Source organism: Barbus barbus, assembly GCF_936440315.1.
Source record: "Barbus barbus genome assembly, chromosome: 46".
Lineage (NCBI taxonomy): Eukaryota > Metazoa > Chordata > Actinopteri > Cypriniformes > Cyprinidae > Barbus > Barbus barbus.
Genome location: NC_136724.1, coordinates 22,755,305 through 22,779,692, shown reverse-complemented (window position 1 = coordinate 22,779,692; position 24,388 = coordinate 22,755,305). Strand labels below are relative to the sequence as shown.

Below are 24,388 nucleotides of genomic sequence, written 5' to 3'. Positions count from 1 at the left end.
GGCTAGAAATAAGGGTTTTTCTGAGCTACCTGTGCATGAAGATGAAGAAACACCTCCAGATTCCAGTGTAGATTATTTTTGCAGTCATTCACCAAATGAGGTGAGTGAAATACAAAGTTTTGCATGTAGGTGTGTGTGTTTAAGTTTGTAATTGTACTTCAAGAATGAAGTCAAATCTCATGCTTTGCACGGCAAAACTCAAACACACATGAGTTACATCCAGACGAGGACACTGGTTCCAAACTCTAACAGATGGAACGCTGGTCTGATTAATTCTGGTCTAGTGCTGGTTTAGCTGGAGGACTAACAAAACCATACAGCTCACTAGGAAGAATTAGCCAGTGATTTAATGACAAAAATGCTTGCAGGTTAAGCTAGTTAAAGCTAAAAATTAAACTTTTAAGCTGATTTTAAGAGACTAAATGTTTAATTTTGTGGTGAAATATTCCTCGAGTCGGTGGATCTGTATATAAGTGTACCTGTGGCGTTGGCGTTTCCACTTTCCGTTTCTTCTTCTGGTTTTGTTTGTTGGTTCGTGGGAACACCATCAGCGCCTCCTGCCACCTTAAGACACAAACAATGCTTGGGAATTATTTCAAAACACCAATTAGTTAGTAATTGCTTATCTAATTATATAGACTAATGAGTGTATATCGCTAATTACAATCAGTGAGTGATCACATTAGTCATATTACTTCACTTATTAACGTCTAAAACCAAACCCATATTCAAGCTTTACCAGATGAACACAAATTGTTCTTTCAATTAGGATCATGACGTTCATAAAATAAAAACTATTGTGTGTTAGTTTCTTGCTAGTTTTGACATCTCATAACTAATATTTTGCTGTTATATTCTTAACTGTAAGCCTTATAAATTAATGCATTATGCAGCAAAATAGCAAGTCCTTACAGCAAGCGTTACTGATGGCTCTATGACAAATTGCTTGCAATATTCCACATTTGTAAGTCACTTTGGATAAAAGTGTCTGCTAAATGAGTAAATGTTAATGATTAAATGCATCAAAGTCACGATTAAATCTCAAATAATTAAAAGAGAGAAAGTGCATGCAGAAATGAAAGGGAAAATCATTTTTTTGAAAACAATGTTAAATGTACAATTTTGTCCCTCAGAAGTTCATCACAGTATCAAGTTAAACTGCACAAACATCAGACAGCTGTAAAATATCTTCTGATAAACTGTGAGATATGAGTTAATGATTCTTCATCTGTGTGTGTGTGACGCACCCATGTATGATCTCTTTGCTCTCAGCACGTATGTAATGGTCTTTCTCCGGCGTGCAGATGCAGAGCGAGTGTTTCTGACCCGTCCGGCTCTCACCGTCCACAACATCCACACACTGATTCAGGTTTATGGTGCCCTGTGGAAGAGTGCTGGCCTGAAACACACACAGATACATGCATTAGTGGTTTCATAGACACAAAATTATAGAGCAGCATGACTGTTTTAAGCATTGATAATAATCAGAAATGCTTCTTGAGCAGCATATTAGATTGATTTCTGAAGGATCATGTGACACTGACTGAAGACTGGAGTAATGATGCTGGAAATTCAACTTTGATCAAAGCAATAAATTACATTTTAAAATATATTTGAATAGAAAATCGTTCTTTTAAATTGTAATAATATTTCACAATTTTTCTGCTTTACTGTATTTTTAATCAAATAAATGCAGTCTTGGAGAGCATTCAAAAACATTAAAACTGACTTTTGAACTGCAGTTCAAGCTAAATATATCCAATCACATGTGTTATATCTGATTTTAATCACCAAGTGTGTCTAAATAAATATTGTCATAAATAATGTTTTGCACAAAAAGCCTCAACAACAACAAAACCTCCAATTCATCATTTGACAAAGTCAGACAAGATGTGTGTGTTTACTCAGGTATAGTTTGAGGAATGATTTATAATTACGTAAAAAAAAAAAGAAAGAAAAAAAAAAAAAGAGCATATTCTTTTAGAATTATGGTTAGGTTTTTCTAATTATAATTGGCTTAATATCAACAGAAGTCTATGCAATGTGCTCCTTTAGGTAGCTAAGTAAATGTGTGTGTGTGTAAACGTGCCGCATGACCTCCCTCAAACACACACCACAAACCGGTTCATTCTCCCTGTATTTCTGTCATTCCCTGATGAACCTTCTCCGATAATCTCATCCAAGTTTCTCTCTCACCTTCTTTCACAACATCTCAATATTTTACGTCTTGTTCATGACGAGTTGCAAACTTCCTTCTTTGTTGTGCAGCCAGCATTCACACACACACACACAACTCTTTCAATGGGAAAGACTGACACACACAGAAACAGTGACCAAGCAACACACACATACTCATCAGAAATTTGGAAAGACGAGCAACACAAAACCCTGAACCCCCCCCCCCCCCCCCCCCCCCCAAAAAAACCCAGGCGTTTCTTTTCCAAGGTTGAGTTTCCAGCTTCCTTTTAATCACTTGTTTACCGTGTTTCACTTCGGTGCCGCTGTTGAATGAGTTTGTTTGTTTTAAAACCACTGATGACAGCAGAGGTGCAGATAAGGCTGCTGAGGCATCATGGGAGAAATTCGAGTTCCATAAAAGAGACATCATCCATTTTTAAAGGACTGTGGGGGGGTTTTAGTCCCTGTAATCATCCCAGCAGGATTCACTCACAGCCAGAAAAACCTCTTTGACCTCCCTTAACATGTGGCCAAACCAAACCTAACATCTATCAGCTGCTTGCTTTCTGTTTTTCAGAGTGAAATCAACTGCTTCATATAGTTATATTTATCATGACATATTCTGATGGTGTATTTTCATTCATTATTCTAAAATACTCTTCACAACATACAATGAACTGTTTATGTTCAAAGTCAACAACAACAATTTTGCTACGGACTGATTTGCGTTCTGTGAATCATATTTGCAGATCAAAGTTCCTCGAGCTCAAATATTGTGTTTGACTTCTGCCTTCTCTTTACTGCCAGACTAATTCCATCTAACTAACCACCACCACTCGTTTATCCACAGCAAGTACTATACATGTATAATGAAATATTCTATGTAGTCCATTAATTATTTCATTAAAACTTCATGTTTAATGATAATACAAGAGTTTAAAAAAATTATTTTTTTTATAAATTGTACTTTTTTATAATTATTTAACAAAAATTATTTTCAGGTGAATTATAGAATGCTACAATGATTACAGCAGGACACTTCTTGAAACTTTGACAACTATCCATAGAAATCATCATCATCAAGATCAGGGATTCCCAAACTTTTTGGTCATTTGAACCCCTTTGACCTAAAAAAAGTACCTCTGAAATGAATTAATTTTAAAATAGTAATTTTAAAGTTAAATTAACATTAATAGTTAGTTAGGTAGTTAATAAGTTTAGATATGGGGTAGGGTTAAGATATCTAAAATATGGTCATGCAAAAATATGTGCTTTAGAAGTACTAATGAACAGCCAATATGCTGGTAATATTAACGGTCGTGAGAATTGGTCCTTAAAATAAAGTGTTACCTAAATTTTATTAATGAATAATGTGCTTTTCATCAGCTTGCAAACCGCAGTTTGGAAATCTCTGGTCTAAACGGTTGATAAACTAGGAAAAGACAGACATGCGAATGAAGTGGGAACATTGTGATGATGATAAATCACATTAAAACTCCTCTAGTGCTGCTCTGCGTCCCGTTGTCTTTAGAGAAGGGTCTCCGGGAACGCTGCCCGACTGACTGAGCGTTTTACGCAACACAAAGAGACTGCTGAATCTGTGTTCAGCAAACCCATGCCCACAGCTTTAACCCTCGACAGGCCCACAGGTCACCATCAGGGGACCATTCTGGAGAACCGGGTCGCTGAGAGAACTTTCAATTGTCAGTTTAATCACAACACACACATGCATTCATACACAGATGCAACTGGTCTGAAAATAGCAGCCAGGCTTCTGTTGTAATCTTCCTCTCATCCTGTTCTTTCCTCCTACACATGTCTCTCTCTTTCTCATGGCTCTAAGTCCAACGGGGGCGGACAGCAGAGGAAGAGGAACGTGAAAGAGACGATGATAGGATGACAGGGAGAAGTAAAAGCTGTCAACCCATTTAATTAGACTGGCTGCGAGTCGAATTAATTATGTAACATGCTGATTTATTCATGAAATTACTCACAATTCATTGCATATATCAATACGGAAGCCACAAAATAATACTAAATAAGCACCATTGAATGTCATGTTTCACATTATAAATTACAATTTCATTTTCACTTTAAAGTCCATTTTTTTTTTCTCTCGTGTTGTTGTATTTCCTATTGAAATGTGAAAATCGATATATTGGGTCAGCTTTCCAGAAAAAAACTGTACATTTTACATGTTGAAGGTAACACTTTACAATAAGGTTAACATTTTGTTAACTACATCAGTTAACATGAATAATACTTTTAAAGCATTTATTAATCTTAGTTAAATGGACATTTTGACCTTTACTAATACATCGTTAAATTCAAAGGTTGCATCTGTTAATACGGAGCTCGGCCAACATGAACTAACAATGAAAAGTTCTATTTTTATTAAATAATATAAACAAAGATGAATAAATACTGTAAGAAATGTGTTGCCCATTGTTAGGCACATCACAAATCTCACAGTTCGGATCATATTACGTATTTTGAGTCACAGATAGGGTCATTTTTCTTTATTATTTAAAGAAGACGTTAAGTGCTTCATAGGAACCACAGTAAAAACTAGCAGCGTAATATTTTTACAGACAAGTGAACAGTCAGTAATAAAATGAGAACAAATAAACATAACTAAATGTTATAATGCAAAAAAGAAAAAACATAAAAGGGACAGTTTAAGAGTGTTCATAATGTAATGACAGTCAATGGGGTCCAAAACAACTTCCTCTGTATGGACAAAAACACAGAGACATTTTTTCAAAATATCTTCTTTTGTGTTCTGCTGAAGAATGAAGGGGTTTGGAGAGACATGAAGGTGATTAAACAATGGCCGAATTCTTCCTTTAATGTTCTGAATAAGCCTTGATGTTCTTAAATAAGCCTTAATGCTGATTTTTCTGTAGATTTCAGGGTTTTCTAGACATGTTTTGTAATATTCATTCTATACCTCCTATATTGTAGGGTTTGAGCAGTTGTTATGGAAACACATGCTGAAGAGCAGCTCTAAATATAGCGTGAGACTAAACGTGTTGGGCGTCCAGTCAACACCAGACACCCTGACCTCTCATGAGACCATTTCATCCACTACAGCACCTGTTTCTGACGGGACCGATACAATGAAAACCCTGCTGATGACATCAACACAAACTCACACGTCAAAATCATCTGCATTAGAAAGCATTTCAAGTGGGTCTGTGTGTGTGTGTGTGTGTGTGTGTGTGTGTGTGGAAAACAAATACAAGTGTTTCCTCAAAAACTCTTGTTAGTCTGAATTAAAAGTGATAGAAAGTGAAAAACAAAAGACTCTATCAGTGTTATTTTAGTATTATTTGAGTGCTATTACAGGATTTATTAATGCTAATGTAATTAATTTTAGTAATTTAATTGACTAAAAATGTGTTTTAGTAATTTTGTTTCATGTGCTTGTCATTTTAATTACTTGTAGCGTCTTCTTTCTATTCAGTTTTATTTCAGTAACTTTCAGTAATATTAGTACTTCAGCTTAAAATAATTTTTTTTTGTTGGCAATGCAACATTTATCATTTTCATCTGATAGTTATATTTTATTTTATTTCAGCTTAATTGCAATGACCAAAAATTGTTTTCTAATATATAGTATACAGTATACAGCATATATAGTACGCACATTGCTTAGTCTGTTTCACAAACAAATGACTCCTAAACTCTTAGAAATCTTTTCATGAATCACTCAACAAAAAAAAAACAAAAAAAAAAAAAGGACTCACAAACTATAATTAACTCATTAATTGCCCGATCGGTCTAAATGTTACTAAATTAACATCTCTGACTATGTTTGTTTGTAAAGCAATACTTCACCCTAAAATGAAAACAGTGTCAACATTTACACATCCTCATCTCTTTGAATACTCATATGACTTTCTTCTATGGAATACGAATGTGGAAGCCAACGTCTTCCAAGTAATCAGCTGTCAAGCAAGATTTTCAGTGAATAGTAACTTTAGTGTCTGTTTCTTACACAAATCAGTGACTTCAGAAGATCTGGGATATAGTTTACAAGTCACGTGGACTGCTTTCTTTGATGCTTTTGTCAGGGCTCCAAATATAAAAAAAATCCCTGGTAGCCCTTTGGGTAGGCATTCTTCAGATTTTGATAGCCCAAAATGAATTTAACTAGCCCGAATAAAAAATAAAAAAAAGACATGGGCTGAAGGAAAACTTCTGTGATTGTTAAAATTGAATGTTAAAATTGGCAAGATTTAGATACGTGTAAATGATCAACTACAATCCGTTTAACTCTTTCTCTCTGCTGCGAGCGCTTCTTCAGAACGAGAGATCCCAGTAATGTGTACATTCATCTCTGTTCCTGGATGTCTGAGTGTAGGAGGAAAGTGGGCACAGATGGATTGTGGGTAGCTTTCGGATGTAGCGCCGCTTTACCCACCTACACGCATACTCGCATAGAGATCATCATCATCACCCGAGCCGGGTCAGACCTGGCCTTCCTGCATTCATGTAGTTCCAGACACACACTTATATAAACAAACACACACACAAAAGAACTCACAATCGCGTGTGGGCTGAAGAGGTGCTTAATAACAAATCACAAACACACATGAATGCAAATGAAGCCAAACGGCTTTTCATCCTTTATGCTGCTCTTTATACGTCCATCACTCACTTCCCTCCTCCTCTCAGAGAAAGAGAGATGAAAGAAGCGAAAGGAGGAACCGCACAGCCAAAAGCTGAAAATCCACCTCAGTATATGAAAGCCGTTTAATGATATTCAACATATACCTTAGATCTGAAATGGCCTAAATGAAATGCAATTTCTAGGCAGAAGATCCATTATCTCAGCCAAAATTGCCTGGTTTAGAACAAGTTAAGCTCAATCAATAGCATTTGTGGTGTTAATTAACAAATTATTTTCAACAACTTAAAAAACAAAAACAATAATTGACTGGTTTACAGTGAAGCACTTGCAATGGAAGTAAACAGACCAATCTGTAATGTTTCAGTACTTAGTGTTTCAATATTACAGCCACAAAACATTAACAACATGATTTTTGTGAGAAGAAAACACTTAAAACCCTAAAAAGACCATAAAAGGACAAGAGTGATTTGATCACCCAAATACACAGAAATGTTTTTACAAAACTAAGAGCTTCACATTTTAATACCTCTAAAAATTGGCACCATTCACATCCACTGTAACCCAAAAGAAAAGCCAAGACAAGCTGAACTTGTATTAAACCTGGCATATTCTTCAAAATATTAAATGAAAGAAATACTGTCAAATGCAGTAAATATCCCAAATCCTAAAATTGTGCACTAAATGAAGTAGTATGCTATTAGGAACATCATGTTCACTGTCACGGTTACGCACCATGAATCCCTGAATGCAGCCATATTATACCAAACAATGCATATACAAACACACACAACATACAACAGACAGGCAGCAACATAAACACCCTGAAGGTCTGTCCACCAGAGCCGCCCACATACTGCAGATTAGAACATGGCAACAAGTACACAGTATGAGGATACAACCGAGAGAGAGCCGCAGTACACACTCACCATGTCATCCAGCGCGTAACGCAGGAGTCCATGTTCATACAGAAGGAAAAACCGCCTCTGCCATTTCTGCAGGAGAAGAAATTGAGATTGCATGAGTGAAAAGTGATGCCACCTTCATGTTAGAAAGTCTTGAAAATCTTGAAAGTGTTTTAAGTCTGAAATGAGTGTCTAAATAGCTTTTTAGGGCCAGTGTATATAAAATATAATGTATATATCATCAAGCAGGCTGACTGATATGGTACCTGCATGATTGATTTACAGAAGTGGTAACTTCTTGTTACGGTCAACTGGCATTTTCCTCAATTAATAAACATTTTCTGTTTTCAAATATGTGCATTTGGGGTAAATATTTTGTATTAATTAATTGTTTACAAATACAGTATATTGTATACACAATTTTGTCAGGTGTCATTAAATTGCATTTTATATATTTCCTTATTTATTGACTTTGGAGATTAGCAATAGCCGTTTGTTTGACCACCACATCCTACACGTACATACTTGTATATGCTACATATACTGTAGGTTATTTTTATCATCTTTCCATCTTGTTTGTCAATCTGTGATTTCCTGTTTGCTGTCGAATTGTTTCCCATCCCACAAACTCCCTCTCCTGCTGTTTCTCATGAGTTCAGCTTGAGAGAGAATGAGAGTGAGTCAGCGACTCCACGGCCCCCTCAAACACACACACACACACACACACACTTGACTCGTTTGTCCCTTAACAAGCACGCACACTGTACAGTAAACACACACACTCAAATACACAGAAAAGCAGCAATCTCTTCACTCACACACAATGTGTGATAACAGAAACAATTCTGGTCCTTTGTTGCATTACATATTATGCATGACATCTAGTATGTTTTTGAACATATTAAACTGCACTAATGATCATAATATAACCCTCTTGTTTGTTAAGAAGAACCTTTTTATTATTCGAGGAAACCCAATGACATGCATGTAAAAATAACCATTATATATAAATTACATAATTATTAAAACATCAATTTAATTAAATAACTGACTAATAAATTACAAAAGAAACATTCATAAATATAGTTTTAAAAGAAGACCCAATTAATTTTTTTAATAAGTTTCTAATAAGATTCTGAATCTTTTACATTTTTATTTAATTTTTAATTTTATTAACTATCACATCCAATTATATCTATCTATCTATCTATCTATATCTATGATATCTATACACACATACAAAACATATATTATTTTGGTGTGAAATATGGACCTGGACTTCCATGATATTTGCTCTGTTAATGCAGGTGAGAACTAAACTTGACTGAACAGCACATTCTGGAACATGTCTAAGAATTTGTTTTTAGAAATTTTTGCCTAAATGAATTTGCTAGTTTAAAAAGCGCAGAGCTGCATTATAATCCATATGCAATGCAATTATACGAACCCGTGATCTGTGCAGAGGATTGTCAAAGTTTGTTCCTTCAGGTGCCAGGAGCAGCCATCCACCGTAGATGGGTTTTGCCTGAAACATGCAACACACATGGCGTAAGAACAATCAGACCATGATTCACAAAAACTGTGGTCGGTCGCTTTAAATGTCAGTCAGATGGTCTCTTTTTGTCTACAATGTGGAACAGAATTCACTCCTATAGTCAGAAAGTCTCTGAGCATCACACTGGGATATGAGAAAGTATTTTAACATTGAAAAGCACATTTCACTTTTAAAGAAACATGCCAAAGAAAAACACCAAAACAGGAATAACATCTCTGCATGTGACCCTCCTGTGACTGCACAACAAAGTGCCGACAGACGGATTTGTAATATTACAGAAACCTCAAAGAAAGCACGCATGAGAGAAAAATGAAACGCTAGGGGAAAATTAAGGTTCCTCTTTCAAAGCTCAGCAGACTTACTAGAGATCTCAGATAAGTTCCATTTTAGAACTTTGTTTTTTGTTTCTCCTAAACTAGAGAAGAGAAACAAATGAGCCCATAGTTGATATAAAGAAAGAGTATAAAGCTATAAAATAATAGGTCAAGTTTGATTGCAGTTAGTTGAAATCTCTTCTAAAACTCCAGAGGAGAAACATGAGATTATAAGTGTCTTTTTTCTCAGAAGAAACAGGAGACTTCTGTCTAGGAGAAACAAATTAGATATTAAAGAGATCAGAGTTGATTTTTCTCTCCTAAAGGTATGGAAAAGAAAGAGCGAGCAAATGAATGCCAGTTTATCGTCTGGTTAAAGGAATGTCGGTTTGACAACTTGAACGATGGCCCGTGAAAACGTCTGAGCAAAAGAAAAACGTTAGAAAAAAAAGACTGCAAGTGCAAGAGGAAAAAGACAAGTGAAATTCATTCTTCTCCTCCTTGCACGGTTTCACTGTACTGACCTTTCCAAAAATAACCTTAAATATTAAACTTATGCAATTAATTAAACCTAACAAATTAAAAAGCATGTGCATAATTTCAGTCTGATTTTTGTAAACTTAAGCTCAGCATTCAAAATATACTCCAATAATAATGACGTACTGAACTGTGCATGCTACAGTCTGATAAAAAAGAAACGTACCTAAAAGTTTAAGACTACTCTTTTCCTTCAGGAAATGCAAATCTAGTTTCTCCTGATCTCCTGCTAATGGGAGACTCTGTGCTCTGGGAAATCAGTGATGAGGAGCGGACAGGGACGCAGAGAGAGTGGGAGAGAAGGGCTAATGTAGGCCAGATTTTCCTCTTCAATGGTTAAAGTTTGTTCTGCTTATTTTTACAGCCCCCCTTTTCTCTCATAACAGCAGAACTGAGCGCCGACTGTCTCACAGAGTGTGTGTGTGTGTGTGTGTGTCAAGGGGGAGGGTGGATTCTAATAGCATGACAAAAAGCATGGACATAAATATGTGTGGAATGAACAACTCGGAAAAACCTCACCAACTGCAGCGAGACAGTAAGAGGGAGAGAGAGACGGTATATTGACATCTGACAGAACGACGGTCCTGAATCATTATGACGATCTCGTGCGCCGTACACCTGACAACAACAGCTACCATAGGGTTTTGCAATTTCTGATGACAATGTGAGCGATGTTTGCCATGCATGATGCTAGGATGTTGTTGTTTGTTTCTACATCTGAATCAAACTCTCCATCTGAGTGAATCGATTCATAACACAACAGTTCACTGAGGTCTCTGTGCAGCTTTTCCCAAGTGTTGCAATGTTTTAGTAAAGAATATCATTTTGAATGCAATCATCAAGTATGCATAAAACTCTGGAGATGTAGTTATATCAAGATAAAATCAAAACTGACTTAAAGTTTAGAGTCGTAACATGCTGAGATTAAAACGGTAAAATTCAGTAATAATATTACAAGTTGTAGAATACAGTTGCAATATGAATAAAGTTATACACAATATGAACATGAATGAAGTAGTAAATTGCACAAGTCCGGAGGCATTCTATTCATTGTAATACTGATGCGGTCTCTCCAACTGTTGTGGGTTTTTATATTATAAAATATATACTACTTTATTCTCAAAATATTATGACTTCAGTCTTGTCATACTGCATCAACTGTATCCTCTTAATACTATTATTTTATTTTCGCATTTTTGACTCAAAATGTTGCAATTTTAACCTTATAATGCTACGAATTTATGATTTATCATAGTTTTGACTATTCAAAACACTACAACTTTAACCTTTTGCTTTGACTTTATTCTTGCAATGTTGACTTGATCCTCAAAGTCACAACTTTAATCATATAATGCTATGACTTTATTTGGACTTATTTGCATTTCTGACTTAATTCTCACTATGCTTAAAGTTTTACAGCTTCATTCTTGTCTTGCCCTGATGTTTTTCATAATCAGAATTTTTTTTACATTATACTAAAACACCAGTGGACAACATTTCCCCTCACATTATCCCAAAAAAACAAAAACATTACAATTTTCCTTTTTTCTTTGTTACTCAAACACCTGTAATTCAGAGACATTTGCAGCATCTAATCAGTCTCAATGGATAAAATTAAGCCCGTCCCTTTTTTCTAATTAAATATCTCTGATTCGTTTGGAAATACATCACATCACAGAAGTAAAATGTGTTTCTTTGGAGCAAGTAGACAGAAGAAATGAGAATCAAACACAACAGAAATTCACTGGGAAGGTTATGACCGCAAATCTGAACCTCTAAAAAAACATAACGTCCACAAACAGAAGGATATGACTCTGAACACATGACTCTGACTGCCTTAACAGGTACTAAAGACCTGATTCACTTCACTGTCAACTCAATTTCTAAGTGCTTTCTAAAAAAAGACATCTGTGCCGCTTTGAGGCTCATTTCTCCTGATTTCTCCCTCACGTTCAAAGACGCAAGCGCTTGCTTCCACGTCCAAATATTCAGTCTTTCTCTGCTTCATCACTTCATTCTTTGATAACAATCCAACTTATACAGTGAGACAGATGGCAAACGGCCACGTCACTTAGTAATATAGCCGAGACCCAGCTGTGGTAATTTTTAAGAATGCAGTCTGGAAACCCCCCTGTATCTGCGTGTGGTCTTACCCTAAAACTGTTCTGGAGTTGGAATAAAGGCTTAAAATAGTATAAAGCTCCAATATGACACATATCTTGGGTCTACAGCAGGTGAAATAACACTAAACTATGCAAATAATTTGTAAATTAGCAGACACTTCTAGCCAACCAAAGTCAGTCATCTGGGAGTTGATCAAGGTCCTAATGGTGACGGGTTCAAACCCACAATATTTTAATTACCAGCCCAGATTTTTAGCCATGCAAAACTTGACCACCAGTTTAAAACTTATAAACAATGAGCGCATCAGCTTGAAGCATGTCACTTAACTACAATATGCATGTGGTAAACAGCATCATTAATTACTACTAATCACCAATTAGTCATCTGGCTGACAGCAGCAGTTCACCAGAAACGGGTCAGTCCTCCAGGGGTAACCTGACGGTAAGTGCCTCAATCAAAGCCGTAATGGTAATTAGATTAGATTAACCTCTCTAGGGTTTGAACCTACAACCTTTCAAGCAACCCTGATATTTAACCACTACTCCCAAGCACATGCTGCGGAAAAAAAACAGATGTTATCAGTTATAAACCTGTGGTCTAGTTTCACAAATAGGGGGAATTCAGGTAAAATGTCAAAAAGCGGTTCAATATTGTCAAATTCATAATATGTAATAAATGTTACCATATGCATAAACCATAGTATTTACATGATACATTTACCTCCAATTTTGACCACGGTACAAATTAAAAAAACATGAGGTTATGGCTATACCATCCTCTAAAATAGACTGTGAGCAGTCAAACTTGGACCATGGTACCATCTAAAAACCATGCTATTACTATAGTACTTCATTGTTAATTTAGCTTGAAGTAGTTTGCTGGTTATCCAGTGCTTTAATACGACATTGAGGCCTGGATAGACATCTTTCAGTTGCCTTTAAATATATATTTAAAGGCAACTGAAAGATTATTATACTTCATTGATTTCCAACAATACCATGGTATTACCAAAAAACACAGTATTATGCTAACTTATGTGTTTTGCTAACTGTCATCCGCTTTGTTACCATGTGTAAAAAGCACAGTATTACTATGGTACTTTATTGTTAGTGTAGTTTTGAAGCAGTTTGCTGGTCATTAGTAATTTAGCACTGTAAGTGATCAGACAGAGTTTAGTTTATGAGGTGTTTTCAGGTACATTACCTGTGTGAGGTCTTCATCACTCAGCAGGTGCGCGTCTCGAGCTTTGAAGCAGTTCTGGCATTTACTCTTGTTAAAAATATTGGCCTGGAATTTTCTGCAGGCGTTATCTTTTGCAGACATGCTCTGTGCCATGAGTGTGTTTGTGTTCCCGTTATTTTAAAAACTGCGCAATAATTCCAGCGGAGAGTCCTCCCCCGCGCGCTGCAGTCCGCCTCATCACAAACTACCTACGATTATTTATTTATGTACAATACTCACCTGACAGGACCCACGCTAAGGGAACAATAATAATAATAATGATAGAATTTATTTAGCCAAAAAGTTTTAATTTAGCCGAGCTCTCCTGGGTTGATTTCTGAGGGGACCTTCCGCGCTCCCGATCCATGCGCGTCCCCGCTCTCCCGCAGGCACACGGGCACGCGCTGATGCGTTAAAGTGCGAGTTCCAAAATAATGTGGCAAACTTATAAAACACTCCAAGCAAACAGTGATGGAGAGGAGGCGTTTACTTTCCACTAGCTCACAGCCCCTGACGAACCTTTCAGCGGTAACGTTACGTGAAGACAACTGTCCCGAAACTCCATGATGCGCTTCAGTGTGGGTTCTCTCTCGAGTTTCCGCTCCAAAGACGGATTTTTGTCCGTTTCCCACGGTCGGTCACAGCTGATCACACGCTCTCCACACACACTACACACACACACACGCAGGAATGAAGGGGGCGGGGCACGACGTATCCGACAGACACCGTAAGCCAATCACAGGAAGGGATACGCCTACCGTTTGTAGTCAGAGCACGGAAGTGTCCAATCAGATCGTTCAATCACACTGATTTTATGGGAAATAACAAGAATCAAGGTAGGTGGACTGCGCACGGGGTAAACTGAAGTTATTTAAACTTACAGTCAGGATTTTATATGCACTTAAACTGTGTTTTTAGTGATTTTCGTCTGGTTATAAAATGAAAAAGTGCAACACTAAATAATTCATGCGTTAAGATTTGTTAACTACCCTTGTAACGCCCCCAGATAGTGACCAATCCTACCTGAGCGGCTCTCCAGTGCCCCCGTTTGGTTTTAATGCGGTATGACAGCCTTAAATAAAATAAAAAAAAAATTATATAATATTAAATTTAGTATAAGTGTGTATATATGTGTGTGTGTGTGTGTGTGTGTGTGTGTGAAATTAATTAATAAAATATTAAAATATTTTTAGATATTTAAATAAATTATTGTATATATTTATATATTTTAAATGTAAATTGTTAAAATATATTTTAATAAACTATTTGTTTATAATTTCATTACACTATATTAAAATTAATATTTTTAATTTTTGCTTATATGTAGTAATTGAACAAGAAAAGTAAAAAAAACAGGATTCATGATCTCTGGCACAAAACTTTATTTTTTATAAAAAAAAAAAAAAACCTTAAAACTAGCAAAATGCATATTATTCAGTCATTTTGTAAGGAGCCATTAATGCAAATTCAAAGGCAGTGTTAACATTTCATGATTCATGAATCTGACCCATTTCACAATGTTATTTAAAATGACATAACATAATAAATTTACAGACAAACCCTCTGATTTTCTCAAATTAGTAGGACAATAAGTTAATTTGTGAAACAGCAGCTTTTTTTAAATACATATAAAATACTTTTTTTTTTTTCAAAGCTGATGTTTGTTTGATGTTATAAACAGATGAGTGTCAATATTTCCAGCTTCCATGATGCATAAGAAATGATTACTGATCTTTCACATTTTTGAAAGCATTACATTAAACTTGGTAGTTCAGAATAGAGTTTTAGGACTGGCCTGAGAAAATCCAGCAAGTGAAACTCTTCAAATGAGGGCCAGGGTCCCTGAAGTCTTTCTGTTTGCGTTAATACTGAACATCATATGACATGTTTCTGAGAGCACGAGTTTCCCTTTAGTAACGTCCAGTGACACAAGAGACAGAATGTGAGTGATTCCTCTATGTCCTGTTGATGGATGGAGACTTGTTTATCCCCTCGCTGTCCTCTTCATTCATCAGCGGTTCTCTGTCGGTCTGAGCAGGAGCGCTCTGAGCCGCTGACCTCCTAGTCGTCTTATTCAGAGTGCTTCCCTATAAACACACATGCATCATTGCATACGCATCAAGCAATAATTCATAACCTGAATATCTTAAGGTCATCATAAAACTATTCATAAACTTCAAATTCTACTTCATTTCATCTACTGATTAAGATAATGAACATCTCCTTTGGTATCACATGCGCTGATGAACCGTGCATGACAAGATTAGGAATGTATACAGTATTACAAAAGTCACCAGGGTTCATTTTCATTGCATTAGGTCATGAATGATACTGTCAAAGCAGAACAATCCAATCCACCGCTAATGGATGCATTTTCAAAGCCAAAAATAACCTCTACTGTTGACTCAAAACTCATAGTTCATGTGTCGTTTGAGTCACGCATAAGTTTGAATCCACTGACAGCAGTTTCACTATCGTTTTAACGCATGATGTAGATAATAATAGAGGTGAATCCAGCTTTTCAGGCTCTGAGAAAATCCTGTAATTACTCGGATCAAGGTCGCGTGCAATCACACATTCTTAAACATCGTACTAATGTGAGCTCATTCGTTCCACAAACTCTTCACAGTTCTCATTCCATCTTACTGTTGCTATGGTTACCTATCTGTGATGCTGATTCAGAGAGATGTGGAGATAGTGGGCAGATGTGTGTGTGTGTGTGTTACTGTACCTGTCTGTAGTCAACGATGTTGAGGATGGCAGAGGTGACTATGCAGCTGATGGTATTGGCCGGCATAAAGATCATCATATACTGCCATCTCCAGAGTGGGATCTTAACATCACTGTGAAGCACACACACAACACTCAAATACATGGTACTCAAACATACTGTACTTCAAAGAATATCATGATGCTGTCAAAAAACATAACATGGGTACTTTGGTGTGAAATAATAAAATGTGCATGAATCAACATGTACTGTATTAAAATTCAGAATGTGATGAAAATAAATGTATGTCACCTGGATTTGGTTCCCAGTATCTGTCCCACCACCAGGTTAGAAATGCCGATGCCGATCATCTGTACAGATGTGGCCCTGTGTGGCTTGAGGAACCACCAGCGGGATGGAGGGCCACATGCTCGCCTACAACACACCAAATAATAAAACAACAATAAACTAAAGTTCAACCGCAGGAATTCAATATGTATATTATCATGCAGTGATTGTCACAGGACTTTTCTATCATTTTATTTGCAAAACATTTTAATTCAGAATAATGGCACGATATTTTCTAGGTAAAATGACATGCAACACAAACGAAAGAGAAAACAGATAAAAAAATGTCAGTCAAACAGAAAGAATCACACACGTATGTTTAACTTTACCATTCAATGTTATATCATAGACCTTGGATATAAATTTTGCTTAGCTTTTTTTGTGAAACATATGAATTTGGAAAATTTGTGCTATATAATCTTTGTATATTATTATTATTATTATATACAAATAATATTAATATAATTTATGATACATATACACATTCAGGTTTACTTTATATTTACAATTTACATTTATATATTCAGATTTTACATAATTATTTCCTATCTATCTATCTGTCTATCTGTCTATCTGTCTGTCTGTCTGTCTGTCTATCTATCTAATAAAATAGTAAATATATACACAAATAAATGTAGCATTTTTTATATCCTATATTATAACATGAAGGGGAGAGTGGGGTTAAGCTGTGAAATTGCAAGGTGGGATATAATTATAATATCTCATATATATATATATATAAAATAAAGAAAATGCACATATAAAAATTTATTATTATTATAATTATTATATTATGCTGCAGCAATAGCAAGACTAGTATAGTAGTATGGTATTCCCAACATATATCAACTTATGGCATCTTTATCTGTGTCTCACCACTTTGCGTGACTCCTCCTGAATCACTCCATCCAATCCCAGCTGCTTCATGCCCATCTTATCCAGAACACTGACCGTTATAGCCGACAGGAACATGCCTTTGCACATAAAACAGACGCATAAGGCTCTACAACAAGAGTCTAATCGTGTGCATGCTGTGTTTCTCACCTCCCCACAGCGTCCACTGCATCCCGTACTGAGACTCAAACCTCTGCATCAGGAAGAAGTTCAGGACCGACCCAAGCGGGAGAAGGCCAGGGTCAGTCCAAACGCCAGAGCCAGTTCCTTCCCGCAGAACCAGAACGCCGTGATACGGTTTTGGACAACTGAGAATCGAAGAGAGACACATGAGATTCAATGTAACTTAATGCTTTTTAAGGGTGTCTTTGTAATGTTTTTGCCAATGAAACCCCTTGTTTATTAAGTGTGTAAAGAACCTGAGAAATAAAAGCATATTTGTGTGTTAAAAACAAAAAGTGGATTCCATTGAAAAACAAAAAAATCCACATCCAGGCACTCACATAGCAAGCGAAGTACAAAAACCTTTATTAGACAGAGCTACATATTAAAAACACCAACGCGTATCAGCCCAAGCAGGCCTTCGTCAGGGCGTAAGACAATCAAGAGTGAGATCTGATTAAACAGATACACCTGTGACTATACATTTTCAAGACTCAACCACTAGATGACTCTAGGGTAGCCTATATACAAATAAAACATTAATCAACCCATCCCAGGAGGGAAGAGAAAAGGATCCTTTTTGGTGTTGTTGGATCCTTTTAGGACTTTATAGGGTTTTCTATCATAATGCAGATCGATAGCCAACCAGTGGAAATGGATGTTTTACTTCTGTAATATGACATGTTTCTGATTTTCACTGTGCCAGACACAATGACAGCTTGTTAAAACAATGACTAAATTATTATACAGTCAACTAAACTAAAGTGAAAGTAATTTCAGAGGAAGAAGAAGCGTTTCAATTCTCAGTAAAGATTACAATTTGATTGTTAAGATTGTTTTTCTTTGGAACGGCATGTACAGATGAATCATGTACAATAATACTAGAAATATGAATTAAGGAAGTAAACAGGCCACAGGGAAGTAAACCATTTAAAGAGATCAGATATATATATGTGTGTGTGTGTGTGTGTGTGTACACTGAATAATTATATACAGGATATACCATGAAATCAAAATTACACTGTGCAAAAAAAAACATAACTGAATATATAATAACATAATTTAAAAAAAAAAATCTCATCTAACTTAAACAAAACTGACTTCTACAAACTTTCAATCATTTTCGAAACGCAATCCGTACTGCTCTTGTCCCTCTCACTGCCCCGTATTTATTTACATCAGCAGCCTGCTGGAAACTAACAGTGTAGGAAACAATAAAACGCATTAAACGATATCTGCTCAGGCTCAGTTAACATATAATGACTCGACTAACATACAGCATACAGTAGATTTAAAATATGTTATAGTTTATATATGTATAGTTATAATAAATGACCCACAGATGATTTAAAGGATGTCAGCCGTGCTGAGAGCAAACACGTGGGAGATATCAGACTCAGAGGAAGAGAGTGATGAAAATAAACCATCATCATCATCATCATCATCATCACGTGTAATACTCGCTCAGGACACATGCACCAATGAAACAAACACTTCAGCCGCATCCAGGAGCTCTTCCGCGCCGCCAGGAGACAACAGCAGCATCAGCTCCAGCATCAGCTCGGCTGGAGAGAACAGGAGGAGGAGGAGGACACGAGAGGAGGTGCAGGAGGACCAGGAGATCAGAAGAGCTGCCAAAGACAAACAGAGACAGGAGAAGAACAAGCTCAAAGAGGAGAAACTACAAGAGCAGCAGAGGAGGAAAGAGGCAGCGGTGAGAGTGAGCCTGTTAAAACCTGAAAACCTCATCAAGAGTCTGACAGTTCAGATTCACGCAGGTCAGAAAACTACTGCTTCTGCTTTCCTGTCCACTCATGTCATCATACAAGCATCCTGATGCAGATGTCATTGCTGAAGGACGTTCGTGTTGTTTTAGTATTAGTATTTGAGATAATATTTTGAATGAGCTTTTATTATTATATTTTCAGTTTTCATTTTAATGATTTTATGAGATGGTCCTCTATGCAGAACACAAGATCCAATCCAGATCCAACTCCTCCCACCTTACATATACCTAAACCAACCCATCTCCACCCCCGGATCCCTAAAAACACCCCATCTCCACCCCCTGATCCCTAAACCCACCCCATCTCCACCCCCTGATCCCTAAACCCACCCCATCTCCACCCCCGGATTCATAAACCCACCCCATCTCCACCCCCTGATCCCTAAACCCACCCCATCTCCACCCCCTGATCCCTAAACCCACCCCATCTCCACCCCCGGATCCATAAACCCACCCCATCTCCACCCCTAAACCTACCCATCTCCACCCCCTGATCCCTCTACCCACCCCATCTCCACCCCCGGATCCCTAAACCCACCCCATCTCCACCCCCTGATCCCTAAACCCACCCCATCTCCACCCCCTGATCCCTAAACCCACCCCATCTCCACCCCCGGATCCATAAACCCACCCCATCTCCACCCCTAAACCTACCCATCTGCACCCCCTGATCCCTCTACCCACCCCATCTCCACCCCTAAACCTACCCATCTCCACCCCCTGATCCCTCTACCCACCCCATCTCCACCCCCTGATTCCTAAACCTACCCATCTCCACCCCCGGATCCCTAAACCCACCCCATCTCCACCCCCTGATCCCTCTACCCACCCCATCTCCACCCCCGGATCCCTAAACCCACCCCATCTCCACCCCCTGATCCCTAAACCTACCAATCTCCACCCCTAAACCTACCCATCTCCACCCCCTGATCCCTAAACCCACCCCATCTCCACCCCTGGATCCCTAAACCCACCCCTGGATCCCTAAACCCACCCCATCTCCACCCCCTTATTCCTAAACCTACCCATCTCCACTCCTAAACCTACCAATCTCCACCCCCTAGATGTAGATCCAACCTCGCCCCTGGATCTTGTGTTCTGCAGTGAGGGGCTACTGGATTTTATGTGCTTTTGTCGTTTTTATTAGTTGATATAAAAAAAAAATCTATCTTAAATTTATTTTATTTTTATATTTAGTCATTATAGTTCTTCAATTTCCATTTAAACCTATTTTATTTGAGTCGGTTGCCTAAGTAACATTTCTAATTTTTCATTTTTTTTCCCCATTTCATATTTATTTTATTTTATGTTAGTGCTGACAAACGATTAATCGTATCCAAAATAAAAGTTTTTGTTTACATAATATGTGTGTAATTTATTATGTATAAATGCACTTACATGCACGCATATATTTAGGAAAAATGTTGTTTATATATTAAATATATTTATATATATTATACATATGTAAATATTTTTAAAAATATATACATTGTGTCTGTATTTATATTTACATAATAAATATACACAGCACACACATTTTATGTAAACAAAAACTTTTATTTTGGAATGCGATGAATCGTTCGACAGCACTATTATATTTAAGGTTTATTCAATTTAACAGAAATTATTTTTTAACACTCTCATGCATCTTTTTCAGCAACTGAACTACTTTCCATCAGAAACCTGCTACTGATCTGATCACCAGACTTATTAGATATTGATATTAGTGTGTTCTCTCTTCTTACCCAGTTTTTTCTTAATTAAACTAAACGTAATCTCTCTTCTCTCCAGTGCTGTTGCAGGACGCAGGCTGTGATGTGTTACTCAGGACTCTAGATGGGTTGCAGTGGAGGAACCGTATTGAGAATCAAGGTCTACCCAACAACAGCATCAGCTGGACACGACAAGCCCTTCAGGTCACTAGTACCTCTCACTGTTTGTACTTGATTTGTCTATTAGTGATACAGCAGAGGCGAAAGTTTGCATTATTGTAGTGGTAACATCAGCAGAAGTGCGTGCTCATGAAAATCTCAGAAAGTGTTTGTTCTTTATGTGCAGACTGAAGATGAAGCTAAAAATGGAGTTGAAGAAGAAGAAGAAGATCAGGTCCTGATGGTGATCTCCCATAATGAGTTTGAGGACATGGTGATGTCACATAAAACTGTGACCAATCAGTCGGTCAGTCATTAAACATATGTATATTTTATGGTATTTGTAATACAGTGTAATATTATATAATTAGCATTAATTATACATTATTATATTTTAATTATACATAATATACTAATATTAATATTATTGTTGTTAAGTTTTTATTATATGTATAATTATAATATATTATGATCATATTAATTATAAATTAAATTGTTAAAATTATTGTTATGATAATTTAATATTTTATTACAATTAATATTAATTATAACATTTTGTATACATGTTAGTTACAATATTATTATTGTTAGATTTATAATAATATTAATATATACATATACTTGTATATTTTTATTCTAATTTAATTTAAATAATTTATTATAATATAGTTTCTTTGTCATGCTAGGCTCCCATTGGTGATGTGTATGAGGGGGCGGAGTCTCTGTTGCAGCATCTCTATAAATACTTGAACAAAACTTCGAGGAAATTTGTCACGTTTCTAGTGATCAGTCATCAGCAACGGTACACACACCTTCTCTCAAATCAGCTTATTATTAATGTTACATTTCACAATAATGAGGCTATTGAATGGACTGCTGTAAGTGCATATGTGTGTACAGATCAGGATCTTGGGATGCACATGATTTTGACTTTCACCCCAATCAGCATAATCTGGACACAGAAGAGGTCAGATAAATCCATCCTCACACTTGTACTTTTTCAGTAGTGTAAGCTTCCAGTAATCATGTCTTGTTTCTGTGATGGGTAGCTGCTGGTTCACCTCCAGCTCTACTGGAATGTGACAGTGAACTTCCTGTTCGGCTGGCAGGAAGTGACCGATCGTGTGGTTGCAGTTACCAAAGCTTTATCCAAGAGACCTTACAAGTGAGTTTTTTGATCATACAAAAAAATAAATCATTCAAAATACTTGGGTTTACTTTTTTCCCTAGCATATTATCTCTTGTACAAATTTAGGGTACAATTTATTTATGCTTCTTATTAATTGTTATTAGAGGAATAGTTCACCCAAAAATGAAAACTTGCTGAAATATGCTCACCCTCAGGCCATCCAAGATGTAGATGAGTTTGTTTCTTCATCAGGTTTGGAGAAATGTGTCTCTGCATCAGTGTCTCAGCAATGGATGCTCTGCAGTGAATGGGTGCCGTCAGAATGAGAGCCCAAACAGCTGATAAAAACATCACAATCATCCACACCACTCCAGTCCATCAGTTAACATCTTATGAAGCCAAAGGCTGCATGTTTGAAAGAAACAAATCCATAATTAAGATGTTTTTAACTTCAAACTGCTTCTGGATAAAATATGAGTCCATAATTCACAATAACGCCTTCTCCAGTGAAACAGTCCATCTCCTGTTGTTTCTCACATTAAAATACAACCACTTATGTTTTAGAACTGTTTTAGCTTGTAAACCGTGCTTGATCTGTGCAGATTTCTCTCCTGATGCAGGCGAGATGACTTTATACACTGGAAAAAGCAGTTTTATTATGTACTTGTATTTTAGCCCGAAGCAATGTATTAACATTGAAAAGTCTTAATAATTGATTTGTTTCTTAGAAACATACAGCTTTTCACTTAAGATGTTAATTGATGGACTGGAGTGGTGTGGATTATTGTGATGTTTTATCAGTTGTTTGGACTCATTCTGACGGCACCCATTCACTGCAGAGGAACCATTGGTGAGCAAGTGATGGAATGCTACATTTCACATTCGTGATCTAACCGCTGTATAGTGTTATTAACTGCATTTAGCATCTCATTATGCAGAAGACACTATTCTTTTTCAGTAGTAGCTCTGGGTGTTTTGTTCTCAGGGCGTTGTGTGGTGACCCTGATCTGGGTTTCTGCATGGACGGCTCGTGGTCGGCAGGTGTGCGAGTGGACAGAGACGGCCGCGGTCTCGCTCAGGTGTGGACACGTCAGATCCAGCAGCTGAACCGCGTCAGTCCAGCTCTGGCCAAAGCCGTGACGGGCACCTACCCCTCTCCTTCCCTCCTGCTGCAGGTGACTGAACTGAATTCAATGATGAACTGCTTCTGCATTATTGACACACTATTTTCCTATTTAATACTGTAAAGCTGCTTTGACACAATCTGTATTGTTAAAAGCACTATATAAATACAGTGACTGGAGTTGGCTTGACTGAACACCTCTCTTTATAAGCTCTCACTCTCATCTGCTCCAACAGGCCTATGAGGAGCTGCCGTCTGAGGAGGAGCGACGCAGACTATTGGCTGATCTCGCTGTGGTGGGCGGAGCCAAAGAGAGGCGTGTTGGTCCTGAGCTCGCTGGCCGTATACATCGCCTTCTTACTTCCCAGAATCCTCATCTCTTGCTGGATTAGGGCCAGATTTGTGGGAATGAAAACTAATTTTGCACTTTATCGCTAGTATAGAAGACTAACCTTCTATAAATTTGTGCCTCAAATTATTACATTCATTCACAATTATGAACTTAAGGAACCTGCCATCAATACTTGAAAATTAAACACTAATTAAACAATGTTTGTATTGATTATTTAAAGCTGATCTTAATTTAAGACTGAAAAAGTGAATTTATGATGTGAATTGAAAATATTAGTCTAATAATTGGTGTTGGTGAATATTCAGATTGGATTATCATTATTTTAAATAGAAGATGAATTTCATTGATTGTCATTGATTCATTGCTAAGATGATTTTATCAAACTTGCATTGCATTTTAGCAGTATATTGCTGAAAATTGAACAGGGTTATCATTAACTAAAACTATATATTTATAAATAAAACTTTATTATTTGAAATAAAATAAAGTTTTAAAAATTATTGTAATTAAGTACTATTTCAGCTAGATTTCTCATTTTCATTTAAA

At 36.8% G+C, this 24,388-nt stretch overlaps 2 protein-coding genes and 2 gene segments (V, D, J or C); 2 read left to right on the top strand and 2 right to left on the bottom strand.

Annotated features, from left to right (window-relative positions):
• The window catches only part of mprip (myosin phosphatase Rho interacting protein), a 43,552-nt gene extending 29,393 nt beyond the window's left edge, over nt 1–14,159 (bottom strand). For all 12 annotated transcript variants that reach the window (XM_079409064.1, XM_079409065.1, XM_079409061.1 and 9 more), the window contains exons 1-5: nt 13,450–14,159; nt 9,164–9,241; nt 7,741–7,806; nt 1,248–1,399; nt 480–564 (exon numbers count right to left, since the gene is read on the bottom strand). In XM_079409064.1, coding sequence (XP_079265190.1) covers nt 480–564; nt 1,248–1,399; nt 7,741–7,806; nt 9,164–9,241; nt 13,450–13,581 — 513 coding nt within the window. In that variant the 5' untranslated portion in view covers nt 13,582–14,159. The remainder of the gene's footprint in view (nt 1–479; nt 565–1,247; nt 1,400–7,740; nt 7,807–9,163; nt 9,242–13,449) is intronic.
• Nucleotides 1–24,388, bottom strand: part of LOC306864845 (Ig kappa chain V-III region MOPC 63-like) — a 684,433-nt gene that overhangs the window by 183,474 nt on the left and 476,571 nt on the right.
• Nucleotides 1–24,388, top strand: part of LOC306864846 (Ig kappa chain V region K29-213-like) — a 764,502-nt gene that overhangs the window by 265,506 nt on the left and 474,608 nt on the right.
• On the top strand, nt 18,714–24,184 carry LOC306864834 (putative crossover junction endonuclease EME2). The gene is made up of 8 exons (XM_079409093.1): nt 18,714–19,359; nt 21,159–21,283; nt 21,426–21,545; nt 21,925–22,040; nt 22,139–22,205; nt 22,288–22,403; nt 23,353–23,542; nt 23,727–24,184. The coding sequence occupies exons 1-8, from the start codon at nt 18,936–18,938 to the stop codon at nt 23,880–23,882; spliced, it is 1,314 nt and encodes a 437-aa protein (XP_079265219.1). The 5' UTR covers nt 18,714–18,935; the 3' UTR covers nt 23,883–24,184.

Bases quoted from the DNA above. Each gene is read 5' to 3' on its own strand.
- LOC306864834 (XM_079409093.1), top strand. From the start codon at position 18,936: ATGTCAGCCGTGCTGAGAGCAAACACGTGGGAGATATCAGACTCAGAG. The intron at 22,041-22,138 runs GTACACACACCT...ATGTGTGTACAG, and splicing joins GTGATCAGTCATCAGCAACG to ATCAGGATCTTGGGATGCAC. The intron at 22,404-23,352 runs GTGAGTTTTTTG...TTTTGTTCTCAG, and splicing joins TTATCCAAGAGACCTTACAA to GGCGTTGTGTGGTGACCCTG.